This window comes from Camelus dromedarius, chromosome 12, assembly GCF_036321535.1.
Source record: "Camelus dromedarius isolate mCamDro1 chromosome 12, mCamDro1.pat, whole genome shotgun sequence".
Classification (NCBI taxonomy): domain Eukaryota; kingdom Metazoa; phylum Chordata; class Mammalia; order Artiodactyla; family Camelidae; genus Camelus; species Camelus dromedarius.
This window is the reverse complement of record NC_087447.1, coordinates 69,840,301-69,861,262: the sequence shown is the minus strand read 5'-3', so window position 1 is coordinate 69,861,262 and position 20,962 is coordinate 69,840,301. Positions and strand designations below refer to the sequence as shown.

Here is a 20,962-nt window from a genome sequence, read left to right as displayed (position 1 = left end):
CTTCTTGTTACACAAATGATTAAAAGAGTGTTACTTTAAGGTTAAAATGAATAAAATAATTATATTTATTCATATAGCTAAGTAGGTTCAAAAATATCTAACGAAAAAGATATGGTCCAAACTTTGGCCCTATGAAAACACTGTTTTATAAAATTTTAATAACATAAAATATCATAAACTAGTTCAAAGGAGAAAGAAAGTATATATGTATGCATGTACATACACAGATGGTCCCCAACTTACAACGGCTTATGATTTTTTGAGTTTACAATAGGGCGAAAGTGATACGCATTCAATAAAAACCATACTTCGAATTCTGAGCCTTGCTCTTTTCCCGGCTGGCAACATGCGGATCCAAATACCTTGCTGTGACGCTGGGTAGCGGCAGAGTGGCCACAAACTGCAGCTGGCAGTCAGCCACACAACCACCAGGGTACACTGATACACCTACAACCACTCTGTTTCTCATTTTCAGTATAGTAGTCAATAAATTCCATGATATTCAACACTTTATTAGATAATGGGCTTTGTGATAGACGATTTTGCTGAACTGTCGGCCAATGTAAGTGTTCTGAGCACGTTTAAGACAGGCTAGGCTAAGCTATGATGTTTGATAGGTTAGGTGTAGTAAATGCATTTTCAACATAGGGTATTTCCGACTTATGATGGGTTTATCTGGATGAATTCTCACCATAATTTAAAGTAGATCTGTATATAAATGCATTATTATCATATTAAATGCATAATTTCAAAATTAAAAAGTTCTATACCAAAGGTCAATGAAAATTAACAAAAAATGTTGACTAAATATAGGGCATTTAAATGGGCATTACCTCTTTGGTGAATTCCAGGCGTGACTTGAGGTTCAGATTTCCACCAAGCCCCCTTATGAGATTAATAATAAATTGATCGTGATCTCTGCATCCATGGAGATGTGACAAACCATTCATCACAGTCCCAACCAAACTTGTCTCTACCACATAGTCATTCTGTTGATCAAAATCCATGGTAAAGACAAAAGGTAAATATTACCCAGTAAATTAGAAACATACAGATTGATGTTTACACATCGTTTCAAGGATCATCTTTAAATTTATCCCTCTACTCAAGTTGTAGAAAGTCTAGATTTCAACTTATATACATATAAACTTTGAAAGCAAAAGGTAATCATAAAAACACAATGGCGTATTTCTAGCTGAAAGGGCTGGAGTCCTCAGATAGACAGTCTGTTTACTTCCTAAACTTGAAGAATATGAAAGAAAAGGTAAATCAATAAGCACTGGTCTAAAAACAGTTCCTCATTTCTTCCTCCTGATAAGAAAGAAGTTAGAGGCAAAGGCTAGATTAACGGCACTGAACAAGAAAGGCTAGTAAAGCGGTTTCAATGAAAAATAATTTGGAGCTTTTACTCCATACAGAATTTTAAAATGAAACTTGTGGACTCAGGTGGTGTAGATGGTTTTGATCTGTGGGCCTCTGGGCCCTGCGTACCTGCCAGGGAGTTAGAAAGGGAAAGAGTTCTCATTCTTTTAAGTATTTACTGACAACCAATGATGCATTAGGATCTGTATGAAATGCTAGGTATTTTTTTTAAAAGGTGAATTAAACACAGCACTTGTTTTAATGAAAGTCCAGTCTAGTAGAGGAGACGGTTAACAAGCTGTAGTAGAAGCTACAGAGCAGCAGAAAAGAATGTTTTCAGAAAGGGTAACTCAGATTGAGGGCTCAAGGCCTCTTTAGAAAAGGGTGGCATTGAAGCTAACATGTGAGGGATGAGATCTCCTTGGCCACCAAGAACACAGCATGAGCAGTGGTAAAGCACTGGTGTAGTTATGGAATTGAAAGTAGTTTATGCCTGAGGAAGCAAAGGAAGAGTAGTCCAAGTCAGAGAGGTAGGTAAGGGCCAAAACAGTGGAATGGTACAGGCCACGGCAAGGAGGGCAAATTGTATTTTCAGTGCCTTTAAACTTTCTTTAAGCAAAAGAACAAAATGATCCAATTTTATTTTAAATCCCTCTGCCTGTATAATAAATACTTTTCAAAGAATGGAGAAATAGGAGGAAGGATGGGTAGAAGGGAGATGGGTGGAAATACAGCTGCTTAGGCCATAATGAGAGCTCCAGACTTTAAAGGTCGCATAAAGGAAACCTACATATTTTCTTTTGGATTGTCTAAATTGGTAAATTAATATAAGAAAGCAAAGCCCTAGCTATACATAAAATCAGCATTTGACTGGCGTATTCACCATGGCATATCTCACAGAATCTGAACACAGTGAACAAAGTACAGAATAAAGAAGGAAGGAACACTCAAGATGTTAAGAAAATTTCAAACGACAACAGAGACCTGACCTCAGAACAGGATCAGTTTATTTTCTAACTGAATCTTTGGTATCCACTCTATGGCTTAATAATCTTATCTTGTCATCACTCCTATAGTCACAAACTCCTACCAGTCAATATATTCCAATGTTACATTTCTCATTCTAACACTAACCACATGCAAGTAGATGACCTCAAGGTATCTGCATTGCAGAGCCTTGTTAGGCTCTGTATGTTGATATTAATGAAATAACATACCTTCTGAAAAGGTGTCACAACACAGGCATCAGGTATTTAACTAAGCTCACACACTCTTTCATTCACTACTCTGCTATGACCATACGGTTCTGGGGTTACAATTAGGAGTACAACGGGCTTAGTCCTTGCCCTCAAGGCGCTTACAGTTGAATGTAAGCAATTGTAATACAGTTGAAAGACACTGGACGTTGAAGCACAAAGCATATTTTTTCATTCAGACTGAGGGCTGCTGGGAGTGGTTCTTTCCCTGAAGTCTCCAGGGAAACCTACCTCATTTGCATCATTTCCTCACAAATCCCTATTCCTCCATCGTTCATCCCTACCAAGTCAGAAAAGAAAAAGGCTGAGAAAACTAAAGTGACATCACCGAAGTAATGACCTCTAAATCAAGCTCAGATTAACACACAGATACCTTAAAAAAAAACTCAAGGCTATTTGTTTCTTCTATTTTGTGTATGTCTATGTTTTCTTATAAAAGCAATGGCATAAAAAGAATACCAAGAAATGTTGAAAAAGCATGTATAATACATGAATATTGTCTTCTTTGCACACCTAAGTTCAACTCATGTTTCCAATTCAAAATTAAACGTCATCTCTTTAAAACTCTCCTAGAAGAGAAAAGCTCTCTTCATCCCGTTATATCGTGATTATCCTTTTACATGTCATTTTCCTCCGTGACACAAACCCTTCTTAGGGGCTGTCCTGTTAATGTTCACCTCTCAAAGTCTCTTCTAGCACATAGATATTCAATACAGTTTTGTTGGATGAAACATTAAACAAATGTTTTAATAATATTATAAATAACTCACCCTTTTTCTACTTTACTATTAGCTTGGCATTGTTTTTAGCATGATATACATACAGATATTTATTGACATAGTAAAAGTGAGAGCAAGATGGTTTTGCTAGTAAAACTTAGAAAGGTATTCCAATATTCAAGATTTTTAGGTGACCGGTGCAAGATACGGGGGGTGGAAGAATTAAAGTGTATTAAGACTAACATATAAAGTTATGCCAAGGATACAGCGGGACAACAATGAACACATCTACCCCTCACTTCACCCCTATACTCTGGCAAAGCTCTACTAACAGGCAGCTAATATAAGCAACACTCGATCATTATTCTTCTTACCTAAATGATTAATTATGAAATATTATAATGAACTTACCTGCTTTAGAACCCACTGTAAAGCCTTTTCAAAATAATCTCCAATCCAGTTTTCAAGATTATTCCTATATTTAGGAGGCTGATTCCTCAACCACGATTTTATCAGAGAATTAAGATCCGTATCTTCATCACTGAAACACATTAACAAACGTATAAGAAATTATTTAGGGAGAAATTGTGAACTGATTTCCAAAAAAAATTTCTGCTCCAATAAACATTATTCAATACATGTCAAGAGGTTTCCAACTTGCAAAATGAAAGACTGAGCCACAGGACGTATTAAACCTAGGTTAGGTCTAAAACTCAATGAATCTAAGATTCTGTGATTTAAATATTTCCACTTAGGTTTAAATTACTAGCCTCTAGCTCATAAGTAGTAGTGTTACTTCTATGAACTTAATCATAATATTTAAATAAAAGTAAAAGAAAAAAGAGGAAAAAAATTAAATACTTGCTGTCTCATTTAAGCAAACAAAAGTAATGATTAACTGATATGACTAAACTTCTGAAATCATTCAATTGCAATAAACAGGAACTGTTTGAATGAAGTAAAACCTAACAAACAATAAGAAGAAGTCAATAAAAATGAGGAAAAGATATTTATACATTACTTATAGATCACTTATTTCATTTAGCTATGAAACCAAAATAATAATTGAAGAATATTCTAATACAGTGTATGCAAACGCTCTTACCTAAGAAAGATCATTCCCATTCTGGATATTGTGGCTGGCGAGGCACAACTTAAATCATGAGTTTCAAATACAAAGTTAACATTTGGGCCAAACTGAATCCTTTCTCCACTGGGCATAGTGAGGAGTCGATTATCATCCAGAACAGAATTCAGAGATTCTATCCACTCGGGGTCAATATCACCATCACAGATTATCCATGAGCTGACATCTGTTTTCAAACAAAAAAAGTACAGAGAAAATAAAAATATATGCAGTGACACTAATTAAAAAGAAAGAATATTTATCTTTTATTCTTTAGAAGTAATTTCCATAATTATTATTTTATATTTCTGAAGCTGAATATAAAGAACAAAAATTTGAACAAGTTGAAATTCTTCATTTGAATGTGTACCAGAACTGTGCTGGGGAACCCACAGGCAGTCCTGGCGCAGCTGGCCAAAGACTCAGCTCTACAGTACGTGAGAATGCTCTACCTGTGAACGTACACGATTGGGATCTCACTAAAAGAAAACATGGGTTACAAGGCCTAGGTACTTTCATACCCACCGCCTTGTGAGATGTTCTTCAGATCTTTGCCTCCCACCACGTCAAAAGAATGGATGAACGCCTGCTATGTGACAGCACTTTTAGAAACTATGGGATACCTACTCTTCAGTGCCCTACATGGGAAATGACAATAAAATACAGTCAAATTTCTTTCATATATAAAAAGGTGACTTCAAAGGGGAGAAGCAGCGAACAAGTTGTGCACTAAGTCTTTCCAAAACAAACTTAAATCCTCCTTCCTAAAATCAAAGTGATTGCAAGTTGTTCCTCGACCTTCGAAATAATTCAAAGAGGAAAATATCATGAAGAGAAGTGTGAGAAAAAAATACAGGTACTATCTGGCTTTTACTTAGTGTGGTATCACTGACTACACTGATAACGAAGAGACTACAATGAAAATCCCTTCCAGTGTCTTAGAATCCTAAACCTTTCACTCACTGGCTTAGAAAAACAACTATTAATTAATTTACGACCTAACAAAAAATAGGTTGTCTTCTCAGATTCTGACCAAAAATTCTCGTAAACATCAAGTCAAAAAATGTACACCAGGAAGTCTACTGTTTGATGATTATATTTTCAAAATTCTGTATTCAAACTGGTAAGTTTGCACAAACAAACCAATTTTAACCCCAAATAAAAAACTGTCATCTTGTTTATTTATGAGGCATTGTAAGATCAATTCAGCAATCAAAGGTTTTATATTTATTCAGTAACTAATCTAGTTTTCAATTACAAATCACCCAGATTACTTTGATTTTCTATTATAATAAAAATTGCTAAACAATATAGGTCAAAATGACAGCATGCCTTCGGCCCCTCCAAAGTAAAATACCAATGTAGGTCACTAGATGCCATTTTATTGTCATGTATGAGTCTTGAAAAGGATAGCATTACAGACAAGTTCTATCATCCTCTAAAAATTATTTAAGTAAGGCAATAAAATCACACAACAGAGACTAACCTTGAGGTTCTCGAACTACCTGGCGAGCACTATTTGTCAAAACACCATCAGACCATTCCCTTGTATCCATGTCAATATGGCCTAATAATTGATGTCTAGGCATAGCTTTGGGATTCATGGTGTATTGTTTTACCACTTTGCCAATTTTACAAAGTGCTGCCCTTAACATTCTCCAAAGAGTTGATTTTCCAGCGCCACTTGGACCAACAATAACAACTCCCATCCTCTGGCGTAACTGTTCGTACAGTTCTAAAGCCTTCTTGATCTAGTAGAGAAGAAAATGTTCATATTTGACTAACAGTGTATAATCATATACAGTTCTGCTCTCATTCTGTAACACTTGTTCTATTTCAAACATACAAATAAGTTTTTGATTTCTTCAGTGGAAGATAAATAAAATACCTAAATAAATCTGAACATATTTACAATGCAATCTTTAAATCCAGTACTTCTTCAAAAGACACAAAAATGCTTTCCAAGTTATTTCACAATGCAATATGTTCACTGTTGTCTTTACTCATTCATTCAAATAAAATATATTCAATACTTTATTCACTTCGCTAATTCATTCATTTATATCCTGTCTCTCAAAAAATAAAAATAAAAAACCTGAGGAAAAAGTGTTCATTTTGAACACGCATTTGAGCTGCAGCAAAAAAAGACCTACTAAAATGAATTTCTAAGAAATTGTCAAAGTTAAACTAAATCATATGTGATCAACTATCAAAAACATATATGATGGATCCATTCCTTATGTGCCAGGCTCTGTAACAGACACTAGGAATAAAATGGTAAGCAAAAATGGACATGGATCCTACCATTCATGAAGCCTACTAAACAATATTAATCAAATATGCAATTAAACATTAAACGTGCATATTTAACACAGGTAATGAAAGCACATAGCAAGGAGACCTCATCTGAACTTGAAAATTAAGGAAGGCTTCCATGAGTAAGATTTAAGTTGAAAGATAAAGGATAAGGATTGTTAACAAGGAATTAACCAGGAGAAAGGATTGATACCTTATAAAATGTTCTTGACAGTTACCTGATTGGATATGATTTCATAATTGGCCTCCTCAAAGACTTGCTTTAATGCAGCACTCAGTTCATCATATTCTACTTCTTTAAAGTCAATTCCAGGAAACACATCTTTAATCAGCGCATCAAACCGAGTACAGTCAGCAAATGTAAACTTTGACATTGTATTAAGCCTCAGCGCTTGTACCACAATATGACTCTCATTAACTAGAGAAAAAGTTTCATTTTAAAATTATTAGTCAGGAATCTAAGAACTATAGAAAGTATTTAAGTGGTATGCATCATTAGTCATTAAATGGTGCACTAGAATTTAGTAACATTTAAAGGCATATGCTATCATGTGAAGGGGCAAACTTACTTATCTTTTGACTGCTCAGAAACAAATATTACTCAGTGAAATTATGGACTCTTTTCCAGAGTTTAAATCCCAGGAGACCCAGAATTTATTTAATAATAAAATCATTATCAAATTTATTTGCATAGTACTTTACCATTTTGATGTAATCTTTACAACAACTTATAAAGTAAGAAAGTATTACTATTATTATTCCAACTTTACACGAGAACATTAAATGTCTAAGGGTTTAAATGACTTATCTGAGAGAGCACAGTACTAATATTATAGCTGGGATTTAAACACAGATCAACTAACACCAGATTCAGGTTATCTTTCCAAATATACCAATATATTTGCCTCCCAGAGATTTTATGTCCTAAAACTAAACACTAACAAACTGAGCAACAATCCTTGATCAGACTTACTCAAAACTGGTTCATAAAACCATTCTCAAACCAAATGTAAATACTAACATTGCCAGATTCTTATTTTTTCAAGGATATTAGCTGCTGATTGATAAAACATATATATATATATATAAAGGCAAGAATTATTTTTAGTCTGGTATTTCTCTATAATTGCTTAGTATTTGTATGTTGTATGTGGCTGTACCAGATTTTACTTAAGCACTGAACTCATGAATAAGCCATCTTTATTTACTACAGGTATAGTTTAAGTATTTCTTAAAAATCATCAGAGATAGATGACTAAAACACAGTAATCCAAACACTTCACCAAACAACTACGTCTGCCCTGGCATATGCCAAGCTAATAAAAGAGCTAAAGTAGTTTCTTTAAGATGCATATTTTGATCATTCAAAGTCCAAATAGGTAACTTCATATAGTCCTCTTTCCTATGCTGTCTTATTTTCATAGTCTTTAAACTTAATTTTTAATAGCAATTTAAAGAGACTGAATATTCAGCCTTTCATAAAGGCACACACACATCAATGGGTAGGGGGAATCACTCTATATACATAGGAAAAAAAAAAAGTGGTAAAGTATAATAAAATATACATGAGTCCATACTTATCTGAATAAATGATTTAATAAACACATCAATGGGGAAGAAGAGACAAATCTTTCCAGAAGAGTTTCAAATAACAGGCAGATATTCTCCCCACTAAGGAGTAGGGCTTAATCCTTACCTCCACACTTTGAAGGTGAGCTAGATTTAGTACATGGCTTTCCAAGAACAGAGCAGGGAAAGGGGAAAGTAATAACTTCACAGCAGAGAAACCTGGCAAGCACTAAGATAGGTGACGAAGGTGAACATCACCAGTGATGTTACATGGTTAGTATGTACCCACTGAAATGATGTAACGAGAAGGGCACTCCACCTCTGTGGTACTTTTCCAAATGTTCATAACTCAGTCAAATCATGAGTAAAACATCAGGGGAAAAAACCCAGACTGAGGAAGAGTCTACATGGTATCTGACTAGTATTCTTGAAGACTTTCAGGGTCATGAAAACAAAAAGACTGAGAAACTGTCAGAGAGCAGAGGAGACTAAGGAGACAAGACAACTACATGCAACATGGCACCCGAGATTCAACCCTGGAACAGAAAGAGCACATTAATGATAGGACAGGTAAAATCCAAGGGAAGTCTGCAGTTTAGTAAACAGTAATGGACCAGCCTCAGTTTCCCAGTTTTGACAAACGTACCATGGCAAATAAGACAAAAAAAAAGGAAATGCTAACTTTGCAGCTTTACTGTGAATCTAAAAATATTCTCATGTTAAAAGGTATTTTTTAAATCATATTAAGATATTTCTTTAAAGGGTAATTTTGTTTGGTATACTATGGAAGAGAAAATCCCTATGTGTTTCTAAGGTTTTTGTTCTTGGTTTAAGACTAGACAAATTTTTAGACTCTACTTCAGACTTACCGAATCAGGAACACTGTGGATTGGGTCCAACAATCTGTTTTAAAAAGCCTATAGGTGATTCTAATGCACATTAAAGATTGAGAACAAGTAAATTAAACTATTCCTCCATATACTACAAATATTTAATATTTAATGCATGTGTAAAAGTTATGATGAGACATAAGGTAAAAACCAGGGAGAAACTAAATAAATTATAGAGTGTATTTAAAAATATTGTATCAATATTGGTTCACTAGTTTTAATAAATGTTCCACACTGATGTAAGATGTTAATAGGAGAAATATATATATGGGGGGCCACAGTATTCAGAAACCCTATATACTATATTTATAACTTTTGCATAAATCTACAACTAAATTAAAACTTGTTTTAAAATATTTAGACTATAATTGGGGTAATGAATCATACCTTCCCGTTTAACACCAGTTTTCTTCAGCTGTCTAAGAAGATTTCCACTTCCTCGCAGAACTGTCTTCAAAGCTCTCAAACCCCAGTCATAATGTTGCTGAGGTGTCAAAAGTTCCCTTAAGTAAAGACATGGAAATCATAAAGCATCAAGTAGCATAAGAAATTCTTTCTGTTACATTAAAAGAAATACAGAATATAACTATTAACATGTAGAAATAAGTCCTAATATTACATTAATTTATAAAAAGGAACCAATCAACACAAAAAGATCACTCAAGTAAAGCGTTAAAGAAGGAGGGTTCTCAAGGATCAGGATAAACCTTTCATGAACTGGCTAATCATCTTACTGAAGGTACTAAATGATAATTACCTCTTACTTTTTACTCCTGAAGTCTTTAACTGATCCTTTTGCTCTCAATCCCTGATACTCTAGTTCCTTCTCTTATGTGATACAGATCAGAATTCTAGGTTGCCCAAAGAAGCTAAAAGTCAATCTCTAATACTAGATATCACACGTAGGAAAAATTGTGAAAGATTGTGAAAGAACAGTAGGTTTTGAGTGGTAAATTAGTTTAGTGAGTATCATTTAACTGGAGTACTCCAATAAAAATACTTCACAGAAAAAAGGTGAAATCGAATTAACAGTATTTATGAAAACAAATAGTTTTGAGTCTCATGCTATTCTAAAATTAAAATCTAAATCTTTCCTATCAACTAAAACTAAAATCTTCCCTATCAACAGCTTAAGTACAATACAGTCGCCAATAAGAATATTATTGAATAGGTAAATTGGACAAATGTGGAAAATGGTCACTAATAACCATGATTAATCACTGGAACCACAAAATATAAAAATATTTAAAACAGGAAAACTCACCTGGATAGACTGAAGATAGCTACCAATTTTCTGCCCAACACTTTAGCATCTTTAAAGCCTTCTGAATAGAGAATAACTTCTGCAATAAGCTCATTGTCTGGGCGAGACATGGCTACTGGCCTGAAAAGCTGTTTAAGATTATCAGGTAGTTTTTGTCTTCCTCCATAACCTTTCCCAGCAGGATTCATAGTGATAAAAATTCCAGAATTAGAATTTATTTCGACCTGAAATAATAATTTAAAACATAGGCATCAAATATTTGAAACTGTAATGTAAAACGTATTTCCAATAGAAGTTTCAATAACATAATGACATACTTCTACACACACATCTTAAACCTTAGCAAAAAATAACTACTAATGTGCTAAACATTTCCTTACTCAACATATAATAAACTCCTTAGGAACCATACTACATTCATAATCAGTTTTTTGAGGCTAAAAGTTTAAGAGATGACAACTAGTTTGAACATCTACTCATTCATTCAACATATACTCACTAAAAGCTTTCCTCGCGTTAGGCACTTTGCCAGGTATGCAGAGGTAACACAACTCAGAACTAAAGTTAGTAACTCTTTACGCCCTTCTGGAGTTTATGAGTCAATTGAGTATTAGAAGCAATCATAGTGTGATAAATGCTATGACAGTGAAGAGCGAAATATCATGGAAGTACCGAGTAGGAGCATTTAACAAAGCACTAAGAGTAGAAAATCAGAATCAGAATGTGAAAACAATGAAGAGCAATGAGGAAGTAGAAAAACCCGGGGTAAAAACCTGGCTATCAAGGAGAGAAAAGAGCACGGTTTGAAGGAAAGATGAATTAAACGAAGGTTTGTTTACGTTTTAATTACATTAAATATTATAATATCATTATATATACTATGTATTATTAAGAAAGAAAATATATGAATATGTTCAAAAGTCCACAAGAAATGAGTGGAGGAAGGAAGGGGATAAGGCTGAAGAGAAGGTCCCCAGGGAGAAGATTCCAAAGCACAGGTGGCAAGAGTAGCCTGCGTTGGTGGAAAGGATAATTATTTCTTTCTAAGAGGAGGAAATGAAAAAACACAAACAGGGAAGAAAGTAAATTTTGATACAAAGAGTTAAAAACTTAGTAGTTTCTCTTTTCTCGGTGAAGAAAGTTTAAACATGATGTAAGTAACAGGCCATTTAGAATTGGTCTTCCCTTATTGGACTCCCCTGAAAAACTTGTATTGTGAAAATGTTACTATGGATAAGAAGAGGGTAAGATCACAGTTCTTTTACCTTACAGCGTGTTCAGCATTATACACTATACATAGAAATTTATATTTAATACACAACCAAGTTTATATTCTAATAACAACAATGTTTATCTCCTATGGGAGAAGTGAAGAACAGAAGACTAGTGAGGGTCACTGTTTTAAAGTTCATACAGAATAGTGATTAAAAACATGAACTTCAGAATTAGACAGACCTGGGTTCAACTCCCAGCTCCACTACTTACTCTTAACTCATCAAACCCTAGTTTCCTCATCCATAAAACAAAAAAGTACACATTTAGTACCTAATTCAAAGGACTGTGGTGAGCACTACATGAAACAATACATTAAAGCACTAAGCCAAGTGTCAGCACAAAGAACTCGATCAACATTAGCAAGTATTATTTAACTGTATTGTTCAATATTGAAAGTTTGAAGATGAATGAATGGTGGAGGTAGGACAGAAAAGGGTAAGACATCCCAGAGACAGGTAAAAAAGATTTAACACATTGGTCACAGATTAGAAACAGGGGTGTCAGGAGAAGTAAAGATGGAATATTTGCCTGAGCACGAGTAACGCAAAGTCTTTTAAAATATTTTAATTCCTTAAATCCCCAGTGTATTCTATACCTCCTTGCCAAGCAGTTCACATACAGTTCTATGATTCTTCAAAGCATCTTGAATTGTCTGGATTTGCATAGAAACTGCTGACAGTACAGATTCCTCCAGTCTATTGAATTCATCGAAACAACCCCAGGCCCCACACTTGACCAAACCAACAAATATTCGGCCCATTGACTTCACGTCGATGCCCTTAAAAATAACAATAAAAAGTATATTCATTAAAAAATTAATTAAAATCTAATAATAACTTACTACTTTATCACTTAGTGAGAAGGTAATTATTTCACCCATCTGTGCCTCTTTTGTTCTTTTTTAAGTAGAGATTAAACAGCTACTCTTTCAAAACCCAGGGTGGTTTCAAGGAATAAACAAAATAATTCATGTGAAAGTGTTTTGAAAAGTACATAGAAACAAACACAAGATTTTTAGTTATTCTTTAAGTCAAAACACAAATGCTACACAAAATGTTTTGAAAATGGTCATTTTAAATGAATTTAAGATTCTTTTTCTATTCACTATTCACCTTACAAAAATTTCTTTTCTACACTCTAACGTAAATCTTCATTCTGAATGCCAAATTATTTCTTTGCAATAGTTCTCTTTAGAAAAGATTTTGGACCACACTATGTGCAACCTCTCTCCATTGTGGTTTTCAAATAAAACAAATTCTGCTTTCAAGTGATTTAAAAGTAGAGCAATTTAAAAATAGAGCATTTCATATAAGTACGTGAAAACTATTCCAAACATCTAACACGCTAGTATATAGTTTGATAATTATTTATTCTACCTCATCACAGTTAAAAACTAAAACTTGTCTTCCAAGAAGTCCACCTAAAGCTTTTACTGATTCAGTTTTTCCAGTTCCAGCTGGCCCATAAGGATTTCCTCCCAGTCCCATCTTCATGGCTTGAGTGAGAGTTAGGTAGCACTTGTCAGTCAGTGGAGTATAAACCAGCTTGGGAGCATTCCCCTACACAAGGGAAATAGAAAATTCAAATATTCATGTTCTATTCAACATTTACAAATAGTATATATTGTGTGATTCTAGTTAAAAAGTTTAAAAAGCAACAAATAGGTTAAAGTTGTTACCACAGAAAAACACCCAGAATTTTTTAGTGAAAGAAATTTTCTAAAGCACAAACTAGAATTAAACTTAGTTATTTCTCCAGCATGTATTTTATTCCATCCCCAATTGATATGTTAGGTTTTCCAAATAGTCTCTCAAGTTCTTGATAACATCACAAAGATATACCTCTAAGGCAGACAAATCCAGAAACTATATACAATTATACACTTTACAATATGATTATATACAATTATATACAATAATCATTCTATTTCGTATTTTAAAATTCATGTATATTATATCCTTGAATCTTACGATCTTCACAAATCAGAACTACTTTGGAGACTTCAAAGTGTAATTAATTGGAAAAATGTTTATGAAATTAGTAATTTTAACTAATCAAGTAATTCTCAAAATTTCTCCTAAATGTTAGGGGAAATAGATGCTAATCCCAGTTGCATCTTACAGAGTTTTTCCTTAATTTAGGTAGACAGATTTGGGTCTGCAAGGACATTTCCTTTTTGAAAGATCCAGCTGGCAACTCTCCTGACATATGCTTATTAACATAAATGTCAAATGCACTTTGATGATTGAGTCACTGTGATGGAAAAAGGCAGAGGATACAGCTAGGCTTTTTTTTTTTTGAGAACCAGTTACATGAGCTAGGTTATTTGCTTGAAAATTCTTTCACCTTACTAACTGAAAGCATTTAGCAAACATATTTTAACACATTTTCAATTGTACTAATTTGGGCCTTGTATAAGAAGGCACAAACCAAACTGTTTCCTGAGGTTGCATATTTCTCCTTGGATTAAAGACATATTTCAAATTCTATATAAATAAATACTACTTTAAGAAAAGATACATTTAGAGAATTCAGTAAAACACTGCCATTATTTTAACTTTTTTGAAATAGAATTTTTTCCGATTAACATCTTCTTAATTATAATGAAACAGGAAGACAATAACAAAATAATTCCTCAAAATTACAACTGAAATAAAAATAACTCTTTCCTCCAATAGCAAATTTCCTTTAAAGTAAATAATTTCTAGTTGGAAAAATTAAACATTTCTGCCACATGTCATACCTGATACTCGTAAGTATACTGAAGTTCAGAATCCACCATTTGAACATAACATGTGTGATCACTTTTCATATAGAATCTAACTTGTTTTTTCCAAGCCCAGTCTTCAGTTGTATGAACTTGAACTTGGTTTAACTGCTTCACCACATCAATATTATGAATGATATCAAGAATTAGTGCTTTAAGCTTAAGCTCCAGAATGCCAGATTCTGTATACAATTTAAAATAATGAAGAAAATGTTAGCCTGTGACTTATGGACCTTACAATTATATAAATACAGGTGATTCCTTGATGAATTTAAATGACAATTTCATCATACATTTGAATGGTACAGTAAATATGTATCATGTAAGTCAAAAAGCTGACAAATCTACCAATAAGAAGTAAGAATTTTGTGTGTGAAAACCAAGGCATCAAAATTCAATAGAAGAGGGGCTCCCCTCCTTACGCAAAGGAGAAAGCACACTCAGCCTGCATCCCCTCTGAACGCAGGTGTAAAACACGGACAACACGCACTGAACTGCTATTAAGGACTCTGAAAAAGGAAAGAGTATCAGGCAACTTGGGGAAGGGCAGAATCAGAAGCTCCACCAAACCAGTGGTGAATTTACCTTTTTCTTTCTTTTTTTTTCTTCTTTGGTATCCCTAGGCCTGGACCCAGTGCTGCCAGAAACCCAGACTTGTGTAGACAGAGAACACTCCAGAAGGTTCTAGCTCAGGCTTGAAAAGCAGAAAAGGAGTCTCCTGGTAGCCACAGCGCAGGCAGCTGAGACCCAGGAGTGCCTAAAACTCTGAAGGAAGGAATCCTTCCTCTGATCAGAGGAGCTATGATCCCAAGAGAGCACGACAAACCCCTGCTGCTCTTTTTCTCTTTCTTTGTTCTCCCAACATTTGGCTCAAGACATGGGCGCAGTCACAGAGAGCATGCAGGAGACAAGCGTGCATGAAACTTCAGCTTTTTGGCCAGAAGACCAAAGCAGAAGCCCAAGGGACCACAAAACCACTGAGAAGATCGTGGAGAGGGAGGAGATTGTAAAAACGACCCTATAAACGTATTTCTGAACCCCTGGGCTCAGCCTGAAGCTGTGCAGGAGAGCTCCTCCTAAGCATGAAACTCCTCTAGGCCTATTTCGGGTCTTAGAACCCACCAAGCTTATCTCAGTGCCTTTGTACTTTGGCCCCTTTGAGAACTGACCACTAGGGGGCCCACACGTGGGAAAGACCTGAAGATCTCAAGATCTGAAGACAACTGCAAAGACTCTAAAAACAGAGCTGACAAAGGAACCACAATCCACAGAAAGCTGGTCGAAACTTGTGGCCAGAACCCAAAAAGATCACTTGCTAACATGAAAATATCAACATTATCCAGAAAATTTAACAATTAACTCAGCCTCATCACACAACATTCATAATGTCCAGGATATAATCCAAAATCATTCAACATGCAAAAAAACAAAAAAATGCAATTCATATCAGAAAAGACAATAAAGGTGAAATGAAGACATTCTCAAACGAAGAAAATCTGTAAGAATTCACAGCCAGCAAACATGCCCTAAAAGATACACTAAAGGAAGTTCTTCAAGCAAAGAAAATGATCCCAGAAGGAAACGTGGAACATCAGGAAGAAGGAAGAGCAACAGAAATGGTAAGCATCTAGGTAAATATAATAGACTATTCTCAGGTGCTTTAAAATATGTTTGATGGTTAAAGGCAAAACGTATAACATAATCCTATGGAGTTTTCAATGTAAATCGTTGTCTTATAATATATACAAACTACAACATAAGAAGGGGATAAAGAAACCTATATGGTGGTGAGGTTTCTACATTCTATTTAAAATAGTAAATTATTGATTCTAAGTATAATATAAATCTATGTATACTGAAATTCCTAATCTCCAAAATAGATACACAGATAATTGATAGACAAAAAAGCGCAATAGACAAATTAAGATAGGATACCAAAAAAAAAAAAAAAGTTCAAATAACCCAGAAGTAGGGAGAAAACGGAACATTTTTCCATACCAGTATTTCCTGGATCTTCAGAACTTGTATCAATGTTTGTATAATGTTCTAACTTATTCACCAGCTGTGTTTCAATCTGATGAAGACTATGATCTTTGATAGCATTTTCCACATCTTCAGTGAATTTAATCTGCTCAGCCAAGCATAATATCTAAAGAATAAAGCATACAAGAGAATTATTTTTAAAAGGTGAATTTACTGAGAAATTTTTTTAAAATTTAAGGAAAGATACTTTTCCAAATTTCCAGTTGCACACTGGATCCCTCTACCTGAATGTCTTACTGGCACCTCAAATACTAACAGAGCAATACATTTGTAGAAGAAGCACTGTGTGATGCAGCTCCAGCATACTTCTCAGAACTCCTCCTGTACTGTTCGATAAGCTCATTTTCAGGTCTTAGAACCCACCAAGCTTATTATAACCTAAGTGCCTTTGTACTTTCTTCCCATGACTCGCCTCATGAATGGCTTCTTTTCAACCAGTGAGATGCAAAGATATCAGAGTATGATGCATTCTATTTAATAAAAAGGGTACTCTTGTAGCATTCCAAAATAATCTCCCAGTATGCTACTGAAGTCTGGAATTTCAAAATCCTTATTTTATCTTAAATGAAGATCTGTCTTGTGAAGAAGGGTATAGCTCAGTGGTAGAGTGCATGCTTAGCATGCCTGCGGTCCAGGGTTCAAGCCCCAATACTTCCATTAAAAAATAAATGAATAAATAAACCTAATTATCCCTCCAAAATTAAATTAACAAATTTAAAAAGTACCTGTCAATTTCAGTCTAATACCCATAAATAGAAACTAAATATGGGACCAAGACAGATAGCTTCATGTTTATATAAACCATGAAATATTAACACTCTTTGAGAGATTGTGTATAATAGTACCAACAGAGCAAGGTTACTGACAAAGCAAATTATACATTTAAACACCAGCTTTTGAAAACTTTTAATACTTCGATACAATTCTGAGATGAACACGGAAAACCAGTACCCTCCTTTACTCTAAACATATGATCCATCATCAAATATAAACACCAAACCTACTGACCAATTACTATTGAACAGATTGTTTATTCTGATAATATCACCCAGAAAAATCATCAAATGCCTCTATTTATCTGACTGACTCATTAATCATCTATATATACACCCTACAACTTAACAGAGCAGGCTAAGCCGCTCATATTCTAACTTAAGACATTGTAGAAATATCATATTCAGGTTATTTAATGAAAGACAAAGCAAATTAGTAACTTTCAGGTCAAAGTCATCTCTCATACTTGGCAGTACAAAACTCATCAAGTTCTTTAATCAAGTATATGGTGAAGCATTGAAACAAATCCAAATACACTTTCTGAGAAAAGATTTTGCTTTTTAATTTGCACATGAAAATGTTCACTTGCCACCTCAAAACTAATACTCACTTGGATTTTTCTTCAGGCAATACTACTGAATTTTTGTATTAAAAATTGAGATATTGTGCATTTATAACAGTCAACTATATGATTTCTGTGACAGGCTAACAAAAATGATACAATACAACCTTGTCACATTATCATTAAAATATCTGAACAGACACCAACATTTTAATTACCTAAAATGTAATGGTCACTAAGAGTGCTCTGTAAACACTGTATGATTTAACCTTCGAAATGAGTTGCCATGTAGGTATTATTAAACCCTCTTAACTACGTGTCAAAAAGAATCACTCAAGAGTGTAACTGGCAAAGGCAGGAGTTGAACCAAGGTCTGTCAGATTCTTTCTACTTTATCGTGCTGACACCTTCCCAGACCAGAAAATGCCTTTTCTACATTATTTCAGGTCCTTACAAAAACGTCTTCAGAGAACTGAATTAACAGTATACAGTTACCTGTATGAGACATTCACGTATCCTGTTACACTATCCAATCCTCTTACATAGATGTTCCTGAGATGAATTTTTCTTAACATCAACTGCTAATAAACTAGAATTCTGTTTTGGTAGATAATGAACTGTTTATGTTTTCAGTAGTTCACATTTTTACATGACTGCTCAGAGCCCAGAAGTAAGTTTCAGGCTCAAATTCATCAACTTTCTTTAGCCTGTAGCTCCCAGTATATCCCCCCATACAACTGTCATTTCCCAAATGCAATTATTGTGCAATTCTTACTTTTGTATATTTTTCAATATTGTGTATTTTATTCTAACTCAATTTAAATACTACCTGGAAGCTCACAGAGTACTGGGAAACATTTCCAGAGGTAAAAAAGCAGCTTAACTCTGACTATGCAGTGGCATTATTATTCTTTGGTGATTACTTTTCTCTAAGAACTTAACATTTTTTAAAAATATATTTTAGTTTGAGTTAAAATGCTCAAAGATCCAAATGATATGAATGATAAATAGTCTAAGAAGCTAAAATGTTCCAAGTTTCCTATTTAACTTCTTGCGCTTTAAAAGAACCAACACAAAAACTTGTTCTACATAAACGAGTTTATACTGCATAGCACAGGGAAATATATTCAAGATCTTGTAGTAGCTCACGGTGAAAAAGAATATGAAAATAAATAAATGTATATCATGGATGACTGAAAAATTGTGCTGTACACCAGAAATTGACACAACATTGTGAACTGACTACAACTCAACAACAACAACAACAAAAACTTGCTCTAATAACTACTACATATTTCAATCTGAAAAGCAAATAACAATTGGGTAGCTTCTCCTATGAGAAATCAGAACATGTGAGTGCCTGCCTTTCATGGTCCTTAAAAACTAAAGTTCCTGATACCCTAATTCTATAGTATTAGTCTCAACTGGCAATAAAATAAACCCTGAACACGGCAGGACACTTAACCCCAGGCTTAGTGCTAGACTTTAACAGGGACCAGAGTGAGTTTGGTCTACACATATCTAGTATCCCATGTTTCCTGTGAACACTGAGCTGCAGCAGTCTCTATGCCAACCCAGCATCCTAGCTCTCCACCTCCCTGCCAAAGCTCTAGTTCGGTGCTGTGACTGTTTCAGACCTACACTAAATCTGCAAAACTCCTGCCAGCTCCAACTTCAGATGAGTCCGTGGGAAGGGTGGGGGACAGTGTTATAGATCCTGTGCCTCCATCAACAACAGACCAATCATCTGGAACACAGAAACTACTAGAGGACCAATTCTGCCTCCCAGCTCCGTTCCCCGCTGGCCTGGGCTGCTCAGATGTCAGCAAGCCTTCTGCGCGAAAGCATGTGAATCACAGCTGACTGATGGAGCCGGAGGAGAGCTTCACTCTCTGCAATTCCTCCCTCACATTTTACCGCTGAGGGAACTCAGAATCAGAAGTTAAGCAATTTGTCAAAGTTAACTGTCAGATAAAGGGAGAACAAGGATGCCGGCTGTCTGAGCCGCCGGACCTCTAGGTCAGGGATCTTCCAGTGACGCCACGCCCACCTCTACTCCAGACACAAGTCCCCTTACCTGGGAAGGGAAGAAGGAGGGGTCGATTGCACCCTGAGAACTCCGTCCAGTAGTAACACATTCCGTCAGCAACTCTTTCAAAGTCCGCTTCATTTCCAAGGCTAAATCATTTAACCAAGTCTGAAAATAAAATTAGAGATTATACTATTTCTTATTACACAAGCCATAAAACAAATATATAGTCTAATGACCCTATTTATTTCAGGGGGAAGGTTATAGTTTCTTATTTACTCTCACACTCCCAAAATATGTTATATGACATGCTTTTTTTTTTTGGCAGGGGAGACAATTAGGTATTTATTTATTTATTTATTTATTTATTTATTTATTTATTTATTTATTTATTTTTTAACAGCGGTACTGGAGATTAAACCCAGGACCTCGTGCATGCCAAGCACACGTTCCACCACAAAGCTATATCCTCCCCCTGGCACGCAATTTTTTTAATCAATAAATGATTTAAATATATTGAAGAAAATAATTTTTTCATCTCTCAGGATAATAGTAAGCGTGAAAACTCAAAAATTTGTGGTTAGCTATCACTATCAGCTATACAAACCAAAAAAAATGAACATTTTTAAGAAGTAATCCATTCATTTTCTCATTATGACAAATCAAACCAGGTAGTTGGGCCAATAAATTAGCGCCACAGTGACTAGCTGTGTCCCGTGGCTCACACTAGCCTGATGATCTCAGAGGCAGAAAGCTGTAACGACTGGAAAGGAGAGCTTCATTAGGCTGAGCTAAATCATTTGAGGACTTAAGCTGCCTCTTCAAACCAAACTAATTTTGTTTCAAAGTCAAAACAATACATTTTTCATTCATTTGATTGTAAATAAAATAATAAAAGTTAACTAAAGTTAAAATAATGATAATTGATGGAAATAGCAATGAATGCTTAAGGATCACTACTTAACTTTAAGACTATCATTTGCAATAAAACATAAGGGCAAAAACTACAA

At 34.7% G+C, this 20,962-nt stretch overlaps 1 protein-coding gene across 5 annotated transcripts in view; it reads right to left on the bottom strand.

Annotated features, from left to right (window-relative positions):
- DYNC2H1 (dynein cytoplasmic 2 heavy chain 1) overlaps positions 1 to 20,962 on the bottom strand; it is a 264,211-nt gene that overhangs the window by 192,296 nt on the left and 50,953 nt on the right. For all 5 annotated transcript variants that reach the window (XM_031460657.2, XM_031460654.2, XM_064492852.1 and 2 more), the window contains exons 30-41: positions 20,001 to 20,120; positions 16,543 to 16,693; positions 14,521 to 14,726; positions 13,154 to 13,336; positions 12,373 to 12,555; positions 10,503 to 10,726; positions 9,626 to 9,741; positions 6,998 to 7,197; positions 5,950 to 6,214; positions 4,443 to 4,650; positions 3,749 to 3,878; positions 834 to 989 (exon numbers count right to left, since the gene is read on the bottom strand). In XM_031460657.2, the coding sequence (XP_031316517.2) occupies positions 834 to 989; positions 3,749 to 3,878; positions 4,443 to 4,650; positions 5,950 to 6,214; positions 6,998 to 7,197; positions 9,626 to 9,741; positions 10,503 to 10,726; positions 12,373 to 12,555; positions 13,154 to 13,336; positions 14,521 to 14,726; positions 16,543 to 16,693; positions 20,001 to 20,120 (2,142 nt within the window). The remainder of the gene's footprint in view (positions 1 to 833; positions 990 to 3,748; positions 3,879 to 4,442; positions 4,651 to 5,949; positions 6,215 to 6,997; positions 7,198 to 9,625; positions 9,742 to 10,502; positions 10,727 to 12,372; positions 12,556 to 13,153; positions 13,337 to 14,520; positions 14,727 to 16,542; positions 16,694 to 20,000; positions 20,121 to 20,962) is intronic.